General features: G+C 43.9%; 1 protein-coding gene across 1 annotated transcript in view; it reads right to left on the minus strand.

Annotated features, from left to right (window-relative positions):
* ubtd2 (ubiquitin domain containing 2) overlaps window positions 1-22,581 on the minus strand; it is a 64,498-nt gene that overhangs the window by 11,370 nt on the left and 30,547 nt on the right. The window contains exon 2 of the mRNA XM_021624181.3: window positions 22,139-22,375. Within this exon, the coding sequence (XP_021479856.1) occupies window positions 22,139-22,375 (237 nt within the window). The remainder of the gene's footprint in view (window positions 1-22,138; window positions 22,376-22,581) is intronic.

Consider the following 22,581-nt stretch of genomic DNA (forward strand, 5'->3'; position numbering starts at 1 on the left):
CTGGCAATGCTATAGTACCTATAAGAACATCCAATAGTCAAAGGTATATGAAATACAAATGGTATAGAGATAAATAGTCCTATAAATACTATATTAACTACAACCTAAAACCTCTTACCTTGGAATATTGAAGTCTCATGTTAAAATGAACTTTCATATGTTCTCATGTTCTGAGCAAGGAACTTAAACGTTAGCTTTTTTACATGGAACATATTTTACATGGCACACATTTTTACATGGCACATATTACTTTCTTCAACACTTTGTTTTTGCATTATTTAAACCAAATTGAACACGTTTCATTATTTATTTGAGGCTAAATTGATTTTTATTGATGTTTTATATTAAGTTAAAATAAGTGTTAATTCAGTATTGTTGTAATTTTCATTATTACAAATAAAAATCGGCCGATTAATCGGCTTTTTTGGTTCTCCAATAATCGGTATCGCCGTTGAAAAATCATAATCGGTCGACCTCTAGTCCAGACCAGTCTTTAAAAAAAATGTTTTACCCCCTTTTCTCTCCAATTTCGTGGTATCCAATTGTTTTTAGTAGCTACTATCTTGTCTCATCGCTACAACTCCCGTACGGGCTTGGGAGAGACGAAGGTTGAAAGTCATGCGTCCTCCGATACACAACCCAACCAAGCCGCACAGCTTCTTAACACAGCGCGCATCCAACCCGGAAGCCAGCCGCACCAATGTGTTGGAGGAAACACCATGCACCTGGCAACCTTGGTTAGTGCGCACTGCGCCCAGCCCGCCACAGGAGTCGCTGGTGCGGGATGAGACAAGTATATACCTAACGGCCAAACCCTCCCTAACCTAGGCCAATTGTGCGTCGCCCCACGGACCTCCCGGTCGCGGCCGGTTACGACAGAGCCTGGGCGTGAACCCAGAGTCTCTGGTGGCACAGCTGGCGCTGCAGTACAGACCTGTCTTTTCAATGCGATCTTGTTATTCTGATAGCAGAAGTGGTACGTAAGTGTCAATTGTAGACACGACCTTCAAGGATCTTACATTATAGAAAGCCTGGGCTGTGGAACAGATGATGACTGGACTGTAGCCTATGTTGTAGGGCTGCAGCATCACTGTGTGAAGAGAAAACATACGGTAGTCAAATGGTGTCACTGATATACTGTACAGTCTTCAGGGGGTTGAAATGGAGATACAGACAGGTTAGAAAAATACTATCCGTTTACCTACATGCTACCCAGACTCCTTGCTCCGGCCAAACGCTAAGCCACGGCTACGGACATTAGTTCCTTCTCAGCAGTGAGTCTGGATCGGAGTATCTTTCCGACCCTTAGTCCAGAAACCGAGCCAGAACGCACGTGGGTAAAATGTGAAAATGAAAACGTGTCATTGGCTTTGATACTCTGATTGGTTAAAGACGATTCAACCGCTGAATACTTTTTTTCGTACAACCCCCCCCTCCCCTTGAGTATCATTTAAAAACAGCTAAGCGTTTCTCTCTGTTGAAAACTATAAAGCCCATCCACCTCATAGATATAAGACTTATTTGATCTATGTCAACATGGTAGTAATGGTATAAAAAGAGAGTGAGCGATGTCTGGCCTCTGGAGACACTATCATCATTATTACTCAGTCTCCCTGTCTTTACCGAGGCTCAGCAAACAGTCCATCTGGCCCCAGTCAGCCTCTCTAGACCAGACCAGTCACTGCAGTGCAGTCAGTCAGTCCCACACAGCCAGCAGGTAGTGGGGAGAGACCTATATAGAATTTTTTTCAAATAATTTATTGGGTAAAAAAAGTCGATACTATTCACTATGCAGAGTGTGTAGTATGCTACTGTTCAGTTATGGAGATTAACTACAGCCTCTTCACTGTCAGGCATCAATCAAATCACATCAGTTTAGCTTGAAGGCCACAACCATCGGGACAAGATGAATACCTATGTAAGAATGCTCTTCGTTGACTATAGCTCAGCAGTTAACACCATAGTACCCTCCAAGCTATCATTAAGCCCGAGGCCCTGGGACTGAACCCTGCCCTGTGCAATTGGGTCCTGGACTTCCTAACAGGCCACCCCCAGGTGGTGAAGGAAGGAAACAACACCTCCACATCGCTGATCCTCAACACTGGGGCCCCACAAGGGTGCATGCTCAGCCCCCTCCTGTACTCCCTGTTCATCCATGACTGCATGGCCATGCACGCCTCCATCTCAATCATCAAGTTTGCAGATGACACAACAGGGTGGTGGGGTCTGCACAACACATCACAGGATGCAAACTACCTATATATTTTTTTTTAATTTTTACATTTATTTGACTAGGCAAGTTAAGAACAAATTCTTATTTTCAATGACGGTCTAGGAACAGTGGGTTAACTGCCTTGTTCAGGAGCAGAACTACAGATATTTACCTTGTCAGCTCAGGGATTCGAACTTGCAAGTCCAAGTGGTTAGAGTCCAACGCTTTAACCACTAGGCTAACTGTCGCTACAGAACCTGATGTCACAGAAAGGCCAAAAAGCCATATCTCAGATTGGCCAATAAAAACAAAAGATTAAGATGTGCAAAAGAACACAAACACTGGACAGAGATATGGCTTTTTCTTTGCAAGGCCAGCATCCCGGGGTCGCCTCTTCACTGTTGACGTTGAGACTGGTGTTTTGTGGGTAATATTTAATGAAGCTGCCAGTTGAGGAATTCTGAGGCATTTGTTTCTCAAACTAGACACTCTAATGTACTTGCCCTCTTGCTCAAATGTGCCTCCCACTCCTCTTTCTATTAGAGCCAGTTTGCGCTGTTCTGTGAAGGGAGTAGTACACAGCGTTGTACGAGATCTTTAGTTTCTTGCCAATTTCTTGCATGGAATAACCTTAATTTCTCAGAACAAGAACAGACTGACGAGTTTCAGAAGAAAGATCTTAGTTTCTGGCCATTTTGAGCCTGTAATCGAACCCACAAATGCTGATACTCCAGATACTAAACAAGTCTAAAGGCGGCCAGTTTTATTGCTTCTTCAATCAGAACAACAGTTTTCAGCTGTGCTAACATAATTGCAAAAAGGTTTTCTAGTGATCAATTAGCCTTTTAAAATGATAAACTTGGATTAGCTAACACAATGTGCCATTGGAACACAGGAGTGATAGTTGCTGATAATGGGCCTCTGTACGCCTATGTAGATATTCCATTAAAAAATCTGCCATTTCCAGCTACAATAGTCATTGACAACATTAACAATGTCCACACGGATCAATTTGATGTTATTTTAAATGGATAAAAAAGTTGCTTTCTTTCAAAAACAAGGACATTTCTAAGTGACCCCAAACTTTTGAACGGTAGTGTATAGCCAGCCAAACATCTTTCTCTGTTTTACTCCTGGACATGTTCTATGTGCGCAGCATAACAGGATGTGGTAATAGACCGTTTTTCTTTCCTATATATGAATGTAATGCGTTCTCAGGGAGAATGAGGTAAGTGATTGTGAAGGACACGGCGGTGCGGTGCGTGCTGAGACTAGGCGGGACTGGAGACTAATGCTCTCCATTCATCTCCTCCTATGAACTGTAACTCAGTAAAATTGTTAATTGTTGCATTTTTAAAAATGTTATATACAGTGTATTCGGAAAGTATTCGGACCCTTTGACTTTTTCCACATTTCGTTACGTTACAGCCTTATTCTAAAATGGATTAAATTATTATTCAACCTACACACAATACCCCATAATGACAAAGAGAAAAATATTTTCAAAAAATGTTGTTTTTACATAAGTATTCAGACCCTTTGCTATGAGACTCAAAACTGTGCTCAGGTGCATCCTGTTTCCATCATCCTTGATGTCTCTACAACTTGATTGGAGTCCACCTGCGGTAAATTAAATTGATTGGACATGATTTGGAAAGGCACACACCTGTCTATACAAGGTCCCACAGTTGACAGTGCATGTCAGAGCTCCGAGACAGGATTGTGTTGAGGCACAGATCCGGCAGGAACCAAAAAATGTCTTCAGCATTGAAGGTCTCCAAGAGCACATTAACCTCCATCATTCTTAAATGGAAGAAGTTTGGGACCACGAAGAGCTGTCCACCCAGCCAAACTGAGCAATCAGGGGAGAAGGGCCTTGGTCAGGGAGTTGACCAGGAACCCTGTGGTCACTCAGTCAGAGCTCCAGAGTTCCTCTGTGGAGATGGGAGAGCCTTCCAGAAAGACAACCATTTCTTCAGCACTCCACCAATCAGGCCTTTATGGTAGAGTGGCCAGACAGAAGCCACTCCTCAGTAAAAGGTACATGACAGCCTGCTTGGAATTTGCCAAAAGGCACCTAAAGACTCTGACCTCTGGTCTGATGAAACCAAGATTGAACCCTTTGGCCTGAATGCCAAGCGTCATGTCTGGAGGAAACTGGGCACCATCGCTACAGTGAGGCATAGTGGTGGCAGCATCATGCTGTGGAGATGTTTTTCAGCGGCAGGGACTGGGAGACTAGTCAGGATCGAGGGAAAGATGATTGGAGAAAAGATCCTTGATGAAAATCTGCTCCAGAGCGCTAAGTACCTCAGACTGGGGGCGAAGGTTCACCTTCCTACAGGACAACGACCCTAAGCACACAGGCAAGACAACGCAGGAGTGGCTTCGGGACAAGTCTCTGAATGTCCTTGAGTGTATACTATATATGTGTGTATTATATTAGCACTGACCCCATTTTATTTGACTGGTGGATTATTTAGTCGATAGGCTGTTGTTCAGCTGAGAGCAGTCGCATATAGATTGTCATCAAGGCAATGGTTGGCTACTTTGAAGAATCTCTTTTTTTGGTTAGTACATCATTCCATATGTGTTATTTCATAGTTTTGTCTTCACTATTATTCTACAATGTAGAAAATAGTAAAAATAAAGAAATACCCTGGAATGAGTAGGTGTGTCAACTTTTGACTGGTACTTGCATATATATCGTATCAATAAGTATCCAATACAGAAATATAATAATGGTCAATGTTTAGAATGTAATTCAACAAATAAAATGTCAAATGACTGTTGGTACTTCTATTTCCTTCCTTGTGGAATTTTCCCCAAAAGTATACAACGTTTATCATTGTTTGATTGTTTTGTGAATGTAGAACTTTTCATTTTGAATTTGCGAAGAAGGAAACTTTAATTCATATATATTTGAGCCAGGTGATGTTCTCCACTTTCTATCTCTCCTGACCCCTCCTGATGAGTCTCTCCTCTCTGGCCAACCATGTATTTTGATGGTGTCCGGTTTCAATTGCCAGGCTATGATCACTAATTCTGTATTTGGTTAAGGTTTTTATTTGTTTGGGGGTATTTTACACTGGTTAACTATTCAGCTAAAGTGGTCTCTTTCCAATGTTTGGTAGCTCTCTCTCTCTCGCTCTCTTTCTCTTTCCCATTTAGAGAAAATTAGTGATGATGGGAGGAGAAGAAGAGGTGGTACTGTACAGTGGCCAGTGAAGAGAAACAATTTATCCTTCTAAAGAAAAGCAGAAGTAATGGGAGGACAGTAATCATGAAATCAGTCAATTGAAATAAATAAATTAGGCCTAATCTATTGATTTCACATGACAAGGCAGGGGCGCAGCCATGGGTGGGCATAGGCACACCCACTGGGGAGCCAGGCCCAGTAAATCATAATTTATTTTTCCCCACAAAAGGGCTTTATTATAGAAAGAAATACTCAATTTCATCAGCGGTCCGGGTGGCTGGTCTCAGACAATCCCGCAAGTGAAGAAGCCGAATGTGGAGGTCCGAGGCTTGCATGGTTACACGTGGTCTACGGTTATGAGGTCGGTTGGACGTACTGCCAAATTCTCTAAAATGACATTGGAGGTGGCTTATGGTAGAGAAATGAACATTACATTATCTGGCAACAGCTCTGGTGGACATTCCTGTAGTCAGCATGCTCTGGTGGACATTCTTGTAGTCAGCATGCTCTGGTGGACATTCCTGTAGTCAGCATGCTCTGGTGGACATTCCTGTAGTCAGCATGCTAATTCCACGCTCCCTCAAAAGTGGAGACTTCTGTGGCATTGTGTTGTGCGACAAAACTGCACACAAAACTGTACAAGGTGCACTTGTGTAATGAGCATGTTCTTTAATCAGCTTCTTGTTATGCCACACTTGTCAGGTGGATGGATGATCTTGGCAAAAAAAAAAAAAAAAAAAAATTGTAAACAAATTGCGAGAAATAAGCTTTTAGTGTGTATGGAACACTGTGATTTATTATTTCAGCTCATGTAACAGGGGACTGACAATTTACATGTTGTGTTTTGTATTTTTAGTTCAGTATAGAAAGATGGAGAATAGATAGATGGAGATGAAAAGGCAGAGAGAGAATAGTAGTCAATATCTAGTTAGAGGATGCAACATTGTCTCTGTCCCATTATGGCATCTGTGAGAGCATGGCCAGCGCCATTGATGCCATCTCCATGTCATTTTTTCTTCTTCTACGAGTTGGTAAACAAACGCACACTTCTCTCTTTAATACACCCCCCGGGAAAGCGTCCTAAAGAGCGATGGGTCTGGCCTCCCACCAGAGCCATTACACTCAGCGCTACAACAGCTCCTCAATGACACCAGATGGCTGGGAACAATTGGACCATCAAAACGCCAGCCAAGGCCAGACGACAGGCCCACTCAATTACCACCATGCATCAGACGTAGAGGCAGTGCTGGCATGTCTTTGAGATGCCCCTTTAATGTTCACCTGAGTGTAAAGGAGCAGCGTTCAGGGGCACACGATGCCCACGGTAAAGTGTGTTCTCTCTCTCGCACAGGCCCACTGACTTAACAAGATCATCGCTGACAGAACAGGAGAGTTACATTAACCCCCTTTAGAGACACATGGGTGCTGCTTATGAAATGACGCAGGAAAACTGGCCCTTGCCAAGTGTAATGTGTGATATTTCAGAGCTATTGAATGGAGTGTTCAGCTTGTACAGGCCTAATGGCTACATGTTGCTACAGTACTGTAAAGCAATGAAGTCTCCATGGACTGGTTATGCTATAGCTATAGCAGCACTGACCCTTCTCATTCCCACCCAGCTCCATGTCTCAAATGACAACCTATTCCCTATTTAGTGCACTAGGGCCCATCAGAGCAGGGATCATCAACTAGATTCAGCCACGGGACAGTTTTATCTTGAGTGGATGGGCGGGGTGCCGGAAGATAATTACAAGTAATTATAGACTGCAACTTGACAGCAAGACCCCAAACAGTTAGAAAAGGACCTGCATAAACTTGTTCACATTTTCTGGCTGGTGCTCGCGTCGCCTTCATTGTTGTTTTCATTACTACATGATAATAACTGTGGACATGGGTGAGTTTCTTTCAAAGTAAGGGCTCACTGTATGTATGGAGCATAATATGTGTTTGTATTCCCAAAGTGGGTGGGGTTAAATCCTGCCTGGTTGGCCCTGTCCGGGGGTATTGTCGGACGGGGCCACAATGTCTCCCGAACCCTCCTGTCTCAGCCTCCAATATTTGTGCTGCAGTAGTTTATGTGTCGGTGGGCTAGGGTCAGTCTGTTGTATCTGGAGTATTTCTCCTGTCTTATCTGGTGTCCTGTGTGAATTTAAGTATGCTCTCTCTAATTCTCGCTCTCTTTCTTTCTTTTGGAGAACCTGAACCCTAGGACCATGCCTCAGGACTACCTGACCTGACTCCTTGCTGTCCACAGTCCACCTGGCCGTGCTGCTGCTCCAGTTTCAACTGTTCTGCCTGCGGCTATGGAACCCTGACCTGTTCACCGGACGTGCTACCTGTCCCAGACCTGCTGTTTTCAACTCTCTAGAGACAGCAGGAGCGGTAGAGATGATTGGCTATGAAAAGCCAACTGACATCTACTCCTGCGGTGCTGACCTGTTGCACCCTCGACAACCACTGTGATTATTATTTGACCTTGCTCGTTATCTTTGAGCATTTGAACATCTTGGCCATGTTCTGTTATAATCTCCACGCGGCACAGCCAGAAGAGGACTGGCCACCCCTCATAGCCTCAAAAACTCATGGCCTTTCTAGGGAGTTTTTCCTAGCCACCGTGCTTCTACACCTGTATTGCTTGCTGTTTGGGGTTTTAGGGTGGGTTTCTGTACAGCACTTTGTGACATCAGCTGATGTAAGAAGGGCTATATAAATAAATTTGATTGATAACCGCAGACGCGCAAGGTAAGGTCACTCATTTCATAGCCTTTATGTTATACTCAATCGTGCTTATGTAGCTAGCTACATTCTTCTATTAGCGCTGTAAAACAATGCTAATTGCGTTAGAGAGGTATTAGCTTGTGTTGTCTTTTGAAGCTACCCTGGCCTTATGTTTTCATTTGGCCTGTTTAGCATAGCTCTGCCCTGCCCCCTTGTGGAGTTTAACAGTTACTGTTTCTTACTGTTATATAACTCATATTTGTGATTTTGTCAATGCAATTTGTTATTTTTATAGCAGTGTTATGTTACTTGCTATATCGTATTCTAATAATTCCTCTTTATTCTGTACTTTCAGAAACCAGACAACAGTATTGAACATTATTTGCCAGTATCACAACTGGAGCTGGACATCTTTGGAGCTGAAGATTGAGGCCAGCGTTTGTATGTTAGTGTACACTCCTTAACAGTTTTACTGGGTGAAAACACAGCAAGAAAACACACAGGACTATATGGAATTGTCATCCATTTTATTGAAGTATTGGGTGGTGGTTGAACAACAAAAACTTGTTTTACTAGAGGGGAAAAAAACAGCTAGAAAAGACTGGCAACTTATGAATATAACCCATATTTAACCCATATTTCATATTCATGCAGTGACTGAACAACAACTGCATTTCCACCTCTAAAAGGCACAGTATCATAGTATCATAGCAGATCACCGGTCAAGTCACCTGTCAGGTCAGTCAGTCAGTAATCGCTACAGATGTGCTCAATAGTACCTGAGCATATGGTACTCCCCAAAGCATGGTGAAACCCAGAGGTGTGTCATAAGCTAAACGCGGGTGCTTTGTCAACCTCTGCTTCCTCCTTCCGGTGCCAGACCGGCAGACTAGGCAGTGTCTCGTGTTCGACTACCTTGAGCAGCAGTTTGCAGGGACTTTGCAGGGGACATTCCATGCAGTGAGGCATAGGGGATTGTCTGCAGCAGGACTACCCCCATTGGATGGGCACCGAGGGGTGTGGTGCTCCTCCAGCAGCTCTCTCATGAGGTTCTCTCTGTACTTTTGGTAGGTAATTACTTTACCAATGAGGGAGTGGGGAGGATGAGGGAGGGGAGAGGATGATGAGGCAGTGGGTAGGTGGGTAAGATATTGTCACTATAGTTGCATAATGAAACTGTATGTGAACTGTACGTCCAATTACAAAAAATACCTTGTTCAGTAATCATCTCACCTGTTAGTTGGCGCTGAACTGTGTGGCCATTGAGGTCAGCAGTGTCGATCAAATGGAAAAAATATCTTCTTATACCACTCGTTTTCCTAGTGCATTTCACAAAGCTGTTTATCATGTCAGCCTTATCCACTGCCCCCATTTTGAGGTTATAGTCAAGCACACAGTCAGTCTGGTTTAATCTCTCTCTCCCGTCAGGTGGTCCACCTTCCCTGTGGCCGACATGGTTGCTGTATGGACAGTGGAGAGGACATGGACGTCTTGTTTGTCATGCACACTTTACTGCCCGCTGTTGACCGTTCTCCTTGAACTCCACCTCCCCTCTCTGCATCTTCCTGCATCCGAATGCCGGCATCCCCTTCCTGTTGACAGGCCCCTGTGCTGTTGGAGAGCAGATTCTGGAAGAGTGTGGGACTGCTGTACCAATTGTTCACATACAAAGTGTGTCCCTTGCCGAGATGAGGAGCCGGCGTGGGCATCACAGACCTGGACACCCCAAGCCCCTCATAATGTTGGATGTCAGTGGTGGACCCTGTGTAAACTATAATGTCCTGGACTAATCCTGTCTTCACGTCACACATGACAAAGAACTTGACACCAAACCTGTGCCTTTTGGAGGGAATATATTGACGGAACGCCAGTCTACCCTTCCATAACATCAGGGACTCATCAACCCATAGGTCCTTGTATGGCACAAAGACCAAACCAAATGCTGATGTCAGGCTGGTAAGAACATTTCTTATTTTGCATAACGGGTCATTTAGGATGGCAGTAGCATTGTTGACGAAATACAGGTATTGCAGCAGAACTAGGAAAAGAGGGTGGCAAAGAAGGGAGCTGCAAACATAGGATCTGTGCTCCAGTATTCTCTTAGGGAGTTATTCTTTCTGTCACCAGGAAGGTATACATTTCACTAATTGTGGTTGTCACCCATTTAGGGAGTTTCTCCCTCACTCCTGGATCCCTCTTCTCATGTAGCTGCAAGGCATAGCGATTGGTCTCCTCTACTATGTCTCCCACCAGCTCCTCTGTCCGAAATAGCTTGAAGCCCTCTGCCTCAGAGGGAAATGGGAAGGGGCTTTGCACTCCAGACTGGGACTCAAAGCAAACTGCAGGACCAGGAGGGGTGAAATAGCCGGCGGCCTTCCAGCTACCACAGACCTCCTGTACTTCATCCACTGTCGGTCTGCCTCCACCATCATCTTCAGAAGGGACCTGGGACTTCGTCAGTAGACAAGGGGTCCTCAGATTCAGGGTTCTCAATGGCTACAAGGTTGGTGGGGCAGCTCCTCACTGTCACTGTCAGAATCTGATTCCTGACTTTCATACTCATTTATAAAAATCTCCAGAATTTCCACATTTGTGAGTCGTCTCCCCTTGAAAGACATTGCTAATGCTACAGCTTAGCTCACTAGCTACATACATAAACAACAATACCGAATGGCTCAGAGTGGGAGAGAGGGGTTACGTGACTGACTGCCGGCACGCATTACTTGTATCAATAAATCCCTATCAGAAAATGTTTTGTGCGGTAATTATTTTTTTATTTACTTTTTTATTCACTCTTATCTAGGTGGGTGAGGACAGTGTGGAGAGCAATTGAGATTGCGTCGTCTATGGATATGATGGTGCGGTATGCAAATTGGAGTGGGTCTAGGGTGTCTGGGATTGTGGAGTTAATGTGTGCCATAACCAGCCTCTCAAAGCACTTCATGATTACAGAAGTGAGAGCTACAGGACAGCAGTCATTGTGTCACGAAGCCTTAAGAGTTCTTGGGGACAAGAATGATTGTGGTCATCTTAAAACATGTGGGGATTACAGACTGGGACCAGGAGAGGTTGAAAATTACTGTGAATATGCCAGCCAGCTGTTCTGCGCCTGCTCTCAGAACGCGCCCTTGGACATGAAGATGGTGCCGGAGGGAATGGCTGCCGTCTTATCGGCTCTTAACCAACCATGCTATTTTGTTTGTTTTTCCACATGGTTTGTAACTTGTTTTGTACATAATGTTGCTGCTACCGTCTCGTGACCAAAAAGAGCATCTGGACATCAGAACTGCGAACCGCAGCCTCTGGTAAGACACGGGGCGGGGGCCTATGCATACATGTAAACAACAGCTGGTGCAAGATATCTAAGGAAGTCTCAAGGTTTTGCTCATCTGAGGTAGAGTATCTCATGATAAGCTGTAGACCACACTACCTACCTAGAGTTTTCATCTGTATTTTTTTTTGTAGCTGTCTACATACCACCACAGACCGATGCTGGCACTGAAACCGCACTTAATAAGCTGTATAGCACCATAAGCAAACAGGAAAACGCTCATCCAGAGGCGGCACTCCTAATGGCTGGGGACTTTAATGCAGGGAAACTTAAATCAGTTTCACCTCATTTCTATCAGCATGTTAAATGTGCATCCAGAGGGAAAGAAATTCTAGACCACCTTTACTCCACACACAGAGACGCGTACAAAGCTCTCCCTCCATTTGGCAAATCTGACCATAACTCTATCCTCCTGATTCCTGCTAACAAGCAAAAATTAAAGCAGGAAGGACCAGTGACTCGGTCTATGAAAAAAAGTGGTCAGATGAAGCATATACTAAAACTACAGGACTGTTACAGGACTGTTTTGCTAGCACAGACTGGAATATGTGCTGGGATTCTCCCGATGGCATTGAGGAGTACACCACATCAGTCACTGGCTTCATCAATAAGTCCATCGATGACGTCGTCCCCACAGTGACTGCACGTACATACCCCAACCAGAAGACATGGATAACAGGCAACATTCACACTGAGCTAAAAAGGTAGAGCTGCCACTTTCAAAGAGCTGGACTCTAACCCAGAAGCTTATAAGAAATCCCGCTATGCCCTCTGACGAACCATCAAACAGGCAAAGCGTCAATACAGGACTAAGATAGAATTGTACTACACCGGCTCCGACGCTCGTTGGACCACAATAGTCCCTGTGCCCAATAACACTATAAGGTAACTTGCCTAAATGACTACCGACCTGTAGTACTCACGTCTGTAGCCATGAAATAATTTTAAAAGGCTGGTCATGGCTCACATCAACACCATTATCCCAGAAACCCTAGACCCACTCCAATTTGCATACCGCACCAACAGATCCACAGATGATGCAACTCTCTATTGCACTCCACACTGCTCTTTCACACCTGGACAAAAGGAACACCTAAGTGAGAATGCTGTTCATTGATTACAGCTCAGCGTTCAACACCATAGTGCCCTCAAAGCTCATCACTTAGCTAAGGACCCCGGGACTAAGCACCACCCTCTGCAACTGGATCCTGGACTTCATGATGGGCCACTGCTGGGTGGTAAGGGTAGGTAACCACACATCCGCCACGCTGATCCTCAACACGGGGGGGGGGGGCCCTCAGGGTTGCGTGTTCAGTCCCCTCCTGTACTCCCTGTTCACTCATTACTGCACGGCTCCAACACCATCATTAAGTTTGCTGATGACACAACAGTGGTAGGCCTGATCACAACAATGAAGCAGCCTATAGGGAGGAGGTCAGAGACCTGACCGTGTGGTGCCAGGACAACAACCTATCCCTCAACGTGATCAAGACAAAGGAGATGATTGTGGACTACAGGAAGAGGACCGAGCACGCCCCCATTCTCATCGACAGGGCTGTAGTGGAGCAGGTTGAGAGCTTTAAGTTCCTAGGCGTCCACATCACCAGCAAACTAACATGGTCCAAGCACACCAAGACAGCCGTGAAGAGGGTACGACAAAACATATTCCCCCTCAGGAGACTGAAAAGATTTGGCATGGGTCCTCAGATCCTCAAAAGGTTTTACAGCTGCACCCAGAGAGCATCCTGACGGGTTGCATCACTGCCTGGTATGGCAACTGCTCAGCCTCCGACTGCAAGTTTACTAGAGGGTAGTGCGTAGGGAAGACACGGTTTCCAGATTCACGATAAACCACGGTAAAATTCCCAACGGTTAATATTACAGTTTCAAATGTTAAATTATCATTAAAACCGTGTTTGATTATCACGGTTTGAAAAACTCACGGTAAATACTGTCCAGCATCAACAAAAGTAAGCGACAGTCTGACGCAGGCGCAGAATGCAACGTGGGTTTTGTTTTGTGTAAAAACATGGCGGAAGGCAGTGACAGCGATTGGGAGATTTTTCAGCCTTCCAAAAGGACCAAATCTAAAGTGTGGTCGTATTTTGGTTTTTTTCAAGAGTGCTGAGGGAAACTTAACTGAAGATGGTCCCACTGTCTGCAGAATATGCCCCCCCCCCCCCCAAAAAAAAGTCACTGCGAAAGGGGGCAACACTTCAAATCTCGAGTCATCTTCGTGACCACCACCCACTACTTTATAGCGAATGTAAGGTAAGTTAACTTTTAGCACAATGCATGATGTGGGGACTTCAGAATGGGGGAAAATGTCATGGTTTGTCTGTCTAACTTGCTAATAGCTTGTCAAATATGTAAACTGAACCTTTCAGTGTTCCCTACTCTTGTAAAAACACTACACGTTCTGCTGCTGTATGCATTGTGTGTCTGCAGTAGAGGTCGACCGATTAATCGGAATGGCCGATTAATTAGGGCCGAAATCAAGTTTTTCATAACAATCGGAAATCGGTAATTTTGGACACCGATTTAGCCTTTTTTTTTTTTTTACACCTTTATTTAACTAGGCAAGTCAGTTAAGAACACATTCTTATTTTTTGACAGCCTAGGAACGGTGGGTTAACTACCTTGTTCAGGGGCAGAACAACAAATTTTTCAGCTCGGGGATTGAATCTTGCAACCTTACGGTTAACTAGTCCAACGCTCTAACCACCTGATTACATTGCACTCCACGAGGAGCCTGCCTGTTACGCAAAAAAGGACTGTCGTTGCTCCAACTTCTACCTAACCATAAACATCAATGCCTTTCTTAAAATCAATACACAAGTATATATTTTTAAACCTGCATATTTAGTTAATATTGCCTGCTAACATAAATGTATTTTTAACTAGGAAAAATGGTGTCACTTCTCTTGCAACAGAGTCAGGGTATATGCAGCAGTTTGGGCCGCCTGGCTCATTGCAAACAGTGTGAAGACTATTTCTTCCTAACAAAGACAGCCAACTTCGCCAAACGGGGGATGATTTAACAAAAGCACATTCGCGAAAAAAACAGTCGTTTCACAACTGTACCTAACCATAAACATCAATGCCTTTCTTAAAATCAATATACAGAAGTATATATTTTTAAACCTGCATATTTAGCTAAAAGAAATCCAGGTTAGCAGGCAATATTAACCAGGTGAAATTGTGTCACTTCTCTTGCGTTCATTGCACGCAGAGTCAGGGTATATGCAACAGTTTGGGCCTCCTGGCTCATTGCGAACTAATTTGCCAGAATTTTACGTAATTACGACATAACATTGAAGGTTATGCAATGTAACAGGAATATTTAGACTTATGAATACCACCCGTTAGATAAAATACGAAACGGTTCTGTATTTCACTGAAAGAATAAATGTTTTGTTTTCGAATTGAGTTTCTAGATTCGACCATAATAATGACCTAGGGCTCGTATTTCTGTGTGTTATGTTATAATTAAGTCTATGATTTGATAGAGCAGTCTGACTGAGCGATGGTAGGCACCAGCAGGTTCGTAAGCATTCATTCAAACAGCACTTTCGTGTGTTTTGCCAGCAGCTCTTCACAATGCTTCAAGCATTGAGCGGTTTATGATTTCAAGCCTATCAACTCCCGAGATTAGGCTGGTGTAACCGATGTGAAATGGCTAGCTAGTTAGCGGGGTGCGCGCTAATAGCATTTCAAACGTCACTCTCTCTGAGACTTGGAGTAGTTGTTCCCCTTGCTCTGCATGGGTAACGCTGCTTCGAGGGTGGCTGTTGTCGATGTGTTCCTGGTTCGAGCCCAGGTAGTGGCGAGGAGAGGGACGGAAGCTATACTGTTATACTGGCAATACTAAAGTGGCTATAAGAACATCCAATAGTCAAAGGTATATGAAATACAAATGGTATAGAGAGAAATAGTCCTATAATTCCTATAATAACTACAACCTAAAACTTCTTACCTGGGAATATTGAAGACTCATGTTAAAAGGAACCACCAGCTTTCATATGTTCTCATGTTCTGAGCAAGGAACTTAAACGTTAGCTTTCTTACATGGCACATATTGCACTTTTACTTTCTTCTCCAACACTTTGTTTTTGCATTATTTAAACCAAATTGAACATGTTTCATTATTTACTGGAGGCTAAATAGATTTGATTGACTTATTATATTTCATTCAGTATTGTTCATTCAGTATTGTTGTAATTGTCATTATTACAAATATTTTTTGTATTTTGTATTTTTATTATCGGTATGGGCTTTTTTTGGTCCTCCAATAAATCGGTATCGGTATGAGCGTTGAAAAATCATTATCGGTCGACCTCTAGTCTGCAGACTCTATTCACCCATTGCACATGATAACACGTTATGGAGTTTAGTAACCCACCCAACATATTTTGTTCATTTAAAATCCTGCAGACATCAACTTGGTTGTAAAAGTGTTCCAACAGGAGAAACACCATAGAGAATGAGTATACAGTGTAATATATGACTAGTTTACACGACTGTACTTATGTCAATATTTGGCCTCATTGCAATTACTATCACTGTCTTAAGACTCATTTGTATTTATGTACAGTTGAAGTCAGAAGTTTACATACACCTTAGCCAAATCAGTTTTTCACAATTCCTGACATTTAATCCTAGTAAAAATTCCCTGTCTTAGGTCATTTAGGATCACCACTTTATTTTAAGAATGTGAAATGAGAGAATTATTTATTTCAGCTTTAATTTCTTTCATCACATTCCCAGTGGGTCAGAAGTTTACATACACTCAATTAGTATTTGGTAGCATTGCCTTTAAATTGTTTAACTTGGGTCAAACATTTTGGGTAGCTTTCCACAAGCTTCCCACAATAAGTTGGGTGAATTTTGGTACATTCCTCCTGACAGAGCTGATGTAACTGAGTCAGGTTTATAGGCCTCCTTACTCGCACACGCTTTTTCAATTCTGCTCACAAATGTTCTATAGGATTGAGGTCAGGGCTTTGTGATGGCCACTCCAGTACTTTGACTTTGCTGTCCTTAAGCCATTTTAACATTTATTTAACCAGGTAGGCCAGTTGAGAACACGTTCTCATTTACAACTGCGACCTGCCAAGATAAAAAGCAAAGCAGTGCGACAAAAACAAGTTACACATAAACAATAACACAATAGAAAAATATATGTACAGTGTGTGCAAATGTAGAAGATTAGGGAGGTATGGCAATAAATAGGCCAGAGGCGAAATAATGACAATTTAGCATTAACACTGGAGTGATAGATGTGCAGATGATGATGTGCAAGTAGAGATACTGGGGTGCAAAAGAGCAAGAAGATAAATAACAATATGGGAATGAGGTAGTTGAGTGTGCTATTTACAGATTGGCTGAGTACAGGCATAGTAAGTTGGGCATCATGTGTCTTAGTGACGCAGAATTAAAATCGCCAGGCAACCAGAACAGTAGCCTCTGGATGTAGGTTTCCTTGCTTGTTTATAGCCTTGTACAGTCCATTAAGTGCCAGCTTGTTATTTGTCTTATCCTGGAGGTAGAATATGTCTTGTGATGCAGTGTGTTATGCTCCCTGCACTGCAGTGCTGGTATGTTTATTATATCACAATGCGATAAGACTCCACAGAAAGGGAGGACTGCTGCAGTGTGGGAAAAGTTTCCTGTGTTGTTTACATACACTTTAGCCAAATACATTTAAACTCAGTTTTTCACAATTCCTGACATTTAATCCTGGTAAAAATTCCCTGTCTTAGGTCTGTTAGGATCATCACTTTATTATTTTAAGAATGTGAAATGTCAGAATAATAGTACAGATAATTATTTATTTCAGCTTTTATTTCTTTCATCACATCACATTCCCAGTGGGTCAGAAGTTTACATACAGTCAATTAGTATTTTGTAGCATTGCCTTTCAATTGTTTAACTTGGGTCAAACATTTTGGGTAGCATTCCACAAGCTTCCCACAATAAGTTGGGTGAATTTTGGCCCATTCCTCCTGACAGAACTGGTGCAACTGGTTTATAGGCCTCCTTGCTTGCACACACTTTTTCAGTTCTGCCCACAAATGTTCTATAGGATTGAGGTCAGAGCTTTGTGATGGACACTCCAGTACCTTGACTTTGTTGTCCTTAAGCCATTTTGCCACAACTTTGGAAGTATGCTTGGGGTCATTGTCCATTTGGAAGACCCATTTGCGACCAAGCTTTAACTTCCTGATTCCTGACAACCTTACTGATGTCTTGAGATGTTGCTTCAATATATCCACATCATGTTCCTTCTCATGATGCCATCTATTTTGTGAAGTGCACCAGTCCCTCCTGCAGCAAAGCACCCCAACAACATGATGCTGCCACCCCCGTGCTTCACGGTTGGGATGGTGTTCTTCGCCATACAAGCCTCCCCCTTTTGCTCAGATGTAACTCAGAATCATGGCCGGCATATAATATCACAAGACTTTGTAGTTCCAGCTGAGATCCATCCACTCATTGTAGATCAGAGCCCGTATCAATAAAGCCTCTCAGAGTAGGAGTGCTGATCTAGGATCAGGTCCCCACCTGTCAATAGCTCTAATTCTTTATGATCTATACTTTAAAAACTTGCACTCCTACTCTGAGACGCTTTGTGGATACAGGCCCAAGACTGGCGTGTCTAAAAGGAATGCACAGTAGCGGAAAACTGACACTGGAACACTGTCAACTACCCTCTCATAACCAAACATGTAACCCATATCTCAAACTGATCACATCACCTGTATTATGTTCATGAACTGGCAGTCAGAAATGTTGATAGCTACTGTAGTAATAGAAGTATGTTGACAAGACAAAGGAGGCCTGAATCTATGAACCTGGCAGTCGGACAGCAATGCCAGTGGAGTGCTGATATGGAGAGATTCTATATTGACTGAACCCTGGTGATTGATTTTCCTTTGTGTGTGAGAGACCGAGAGAGAGGAGAGCGAGAGAGGCCTGTTTGTGAGATTCCTCCCTCCCTGCCTGTCTGCCAGTGATTGCAATGTACTAGAGGGGTGTGTTTTCCCCTGCTCTCTCAGGAGACATTGACCGCAGGCCTCAGGAATCCACAGCTGCAGCTCCACAGCACCGCATTAAAGCAGCCAGCCAGCCCAGCTAATCTACCTCTAATCTGGACAGGGGTGGGGGGGGGGGGATACACAAGGCTAATTTACACCAACCCAGTGACACCCGGTCTGAGACAAAATGGCAGACGATTGGCGGGGGAGATAAGGATGTCTCAGTGTATTATGGAGCGACCGGGGGCCGTGAGAGAGAATGGGCTCAGGAGAGGTCTTACAATAACACAGGCCAAATCCATGTTCTGATGAGGCAGCACTCTTGTACTTTGTACTGTTGGTAACCTTGCTGAGAGCTTCCCAGACACCATCTAACAGCTTCAACCATGTCATGTCACTGGTCATATAACCAGACATATAGAACAGGCAAAGCGGGGGCAGTGTTTTTCCACCTCATGAAGGGGCGTGTGTGTTTATTAGGGCTGGGCGATATGGCCTAAAAATCTAAGTTTTCTAATTTGTGCATTCGGAAAGTGTTCAGACCACTTAACTTTTTACACATTTTGTTACGTTAGACTTATTCCCCACCCCAAAAAATCCCTAATCTACACACAATACCCCATTATGACAAAGCAAAAATAGTTTTTTCAGAAATGTTTGCAAATGTATTAAAACATAAAGAGGAATATCACATTTACATAAATATTCAGACCCTTTACTCAGTACTTTGTTGAATGACCTTTGGCAAATATTACAGCCTCGAGTCTTCTTGGGTATGCTTGGCAAACCTGTATTTTGGGAGTTCTTCCATTCTTCTCTGCAGATCCTCTCAAGCTCTGTCAGGATGGATGGGGAGCATCGCTGCATAGCTATTTTCAGGTCTCTCCAGAGATGTTCAACTGGGTTCAAGTTCGGGCTCTGGCTGGGCCACTCAAGGACATTCAGAGACTTGTCCTGAAGCCACTCCTGCACTGTATTGACTGTGTGATTAGGGTTGTTGTCCTGTTGGAAGGTGAACCTTCGCCCCAGTCTGAAGTCTTGAGCAGGTTTTTAAAATCAAGGCTCTCTCTGTACTTTGCCTCGATCCTGACTAGTCACCCAGTGCCTGACGCTGAAAAACATACCAACAGGATGATACTGCCACCACCCTGTTTCACCGTAGGGATGGTGTCAGGTTTCCTCCAGACGTGACGCTTGGCATTCAGGCCAAAGAGTTCAATCTTGGTTTCATCAGACCAGAGAATCTTGTTTCTCATAGTCAGAGTTTTTAGGTGCCTTTTGGCAAACTCCAAGCAGGCGGTCATGTGCCTTTTACTGAGGAGTGGCTTCTGTCTGGCCACTCTACCATAAAGGCCTGATTGGTGGAGTGCTGCAGAGATGGTTGTCCTTCTGGAAGGTTCTCCCACCTCCACAGATGTCAGTGTGACCTTCAGGTTCTTGGTCATCTCCCTGACCAAAGCCCTTCTCCCCTGATTGCTCAGTTTGGACAGGTGGCCAGCTCTAAGAAGAGTCTTTGTGGTTCCAAACTTCTTCCATTTAATAATGATGGCCACTGTTTTCTTGGGGACCTTCACTACTGCAGAATTGTTGTTGTACCCTTCCCCAGATCTGTGCCTCGACACAATCCTGTCTTGGTTTTTGCTCTAACATGCACTGTCAACTGTGGGACCTTATATAGACAGGTGTGTGCCTCCAAATCATGTCCAATCAATTTGATTTACCACAGGTGGACTCCAATCAAGTTGTAGAAACATGACAAGGATGATCAATGGAAACAGGATGGACCTGAGCTCATTTTCAATTCACATAGCAAAGAGTCTGAATACTTACAGTGCCAGTCAAAAGTTGACACACCTACACCTACACCTACTTCCAGGGTTTTTCTTTATTTTTACTATTTTCTACATTGTAAAATAATAGTGAAGACATCAAAACTATGAAATAACACATATGGGATCATGTACAGTAAGTAGTAACCAAATGTGTTAAACAAATCAAACCATATTTTATATTTGGGATTCTTCAAAGAAGCCACCCTTGGCCTTGACAGCTTTGCACACTCTTGGCATTTGCTCAATCAACTTCAACTGGAATGCTTTTCCAATAGTCTTGAAGGAGTTCCCACATATGCTGTTCCCACAAACAGACAATAAAAATAAAAAACTTTATTCTTGAGATACAGGCACTCTTTCTCGCTCTCCTTCTCTTTCTCTCTGGGCTCTGTGTTGGTGCATGGACTTTTAAAGGTGAGCTCACCCTGTCTGCCACTGTACAGATCAAACCACTCTCCCCTGCTGTCTCTATGGCTCAGATTCAAACCACTCCCAGAGCAGCGCCAAGGCAGGCACCACACAAACCTTTTAGCAGTGTTTTTGGTGAGAGACCAAAAAAGATGAGTAGAGGGTGGGGAACCTGACTTCAAAGCAGAAGTCAAAAGAGAAGGAGAGCAGAGGGCAGGTTAATATGGACAAACACAAGGCTGACCTTAACCTTGATGGCTCATTCCATCTATTCTACAGTATCTCAGCCTGCCGGCTGGCATCTGGCTCTTTGCGGCAGTGTAACTTCAGAGCAGGACAGTTGGACTATCTTCATAGAGCTAATTGGTTCTGTTCAACAGCCGGCCTCACAATCAGCAAGGCTGCATGGGGACGGATGGATGTGTTGGTCTGCCTGTCTGTGTGTGTGTGTGTGTGTCTGGGAGGAGGGATTAAAGAGATTATGTAATATTCCTCTCCACAGACCACGGACTGACAGCTTCAGCTGGTAGGGAAGTATATGGAAGCAGGGGCCTGCTGCCTCGCATGCAGAGAAATTGGATGACAGAACTGACTGAAGCAAAACAGAGACGGAGACAACGTAATGGTGTGACGAGATAAGAGAAAGGACTCAGGAAAGCCAACCGGCATACCACCCAGCCAGCTTTCCTCTGAAGTTAAACAGGATTGGGTCTGGTCGAGAGACCACCCGTGAAGACACAGTAAGGTTGGAGAACCAGTAGGGGACAGACACTCTTTCCTCTGCTCTAAGGAGAGTCCAATGCCCCAGGGGAGTGACAGGGACCCTGCCCTGCAGAGTCCTTAGGATGAGATGTTAAACCGAGGTCCTGTGGTCACAAAAGATCCCACGGCATTTCTCTCTCCAAAATGGACACCACGAAACAGCCAGGTGTGTTAAGCCGTCAGCATGCTTCAGCTAGCCGAACAAGTGTGCTTACATATTCTCTGAAAGGACCTTCAATTGAAAAACGAGAGAAAAAAGGAGCAATAGTACCATTTGTCCATTTTGAGAAGCCGTAGCCAGTATACACTTCCTCAAAATAGTCAGAAAAGTATGACACGGATGGTGTGCAGAAAAAGAGGGCTGTGTGTGTGTGTGTGTGTTGAATCATTGTGACAGACGTAGAACAGATAGAGGGCGAGAGCTGATAGATGTGTCATGTCTGCTGTAGAGAGATGGTGTGTGTGTTTCATAACGTGAGGCAGTGTTATGCTATAACAGTGAGGGGACAGTTGAAAGAGGGCAGGGGTCTATGGAATGTGTGACGTATCGTGTGGCAGTGTTATGTTACAGGCTAACAAAGAGAGGGGGCAGATAGACAGAGCTGATAAAGGAGTAGATATGTTTGGTGTGTGTCGTACCGTGTGGCAATGTTATGCTGGCCCCGTCGATGATGGCCTGGGCCAGTTCATGGTCGTTGCTCTCGAAGGCCTGGGCGGCGGCCCTGAGCGCGTCCCAGATCTCCTTGCGGCCCTCGAAGGCAGGCGCAGTGTCCCAGAACTCATCCCGCTTACTGCGCAGCTGGCCGTCCGTCATTGGATAGTCACTCTTCCATTTGGGCTTCTCTCTCTTCAAGGCCTGGTTACGCCCAAGAGCCACTGAGAAAGAAAGAGAGTTCTAAATTTGTTTGTGTATTCATTTATGTACAGTTGAAGTCAGAAGTTTACATACACCTTAGCCAAATACATTTAAACTCAGTTTCACAATTTCTGACATTTAATCCTAGTAAAAATTCCCTGTCTTAGGTCATTTAGGATCACCACTTTATTTTAAGAATGTTAAATGATTTATTTAAACCCTTCTT

The sequence above is a fragment of the Oncorhynchus mykiss genome, chromosome 12 (genome assembly GCF_057628025.1).
Source record: "Oncorhynchus mykiss isolate SJ-2025 chromosome 12, ASM5762802v1, whole genome shotgun sequence".
Classification (NCBI taxonomy): Eukaryota; Metazoa; Chordata; class Actinopteri; order Salmoniformes; family Salmonidae; genus Oncorhynchus; species Oncorhynchus mykiss.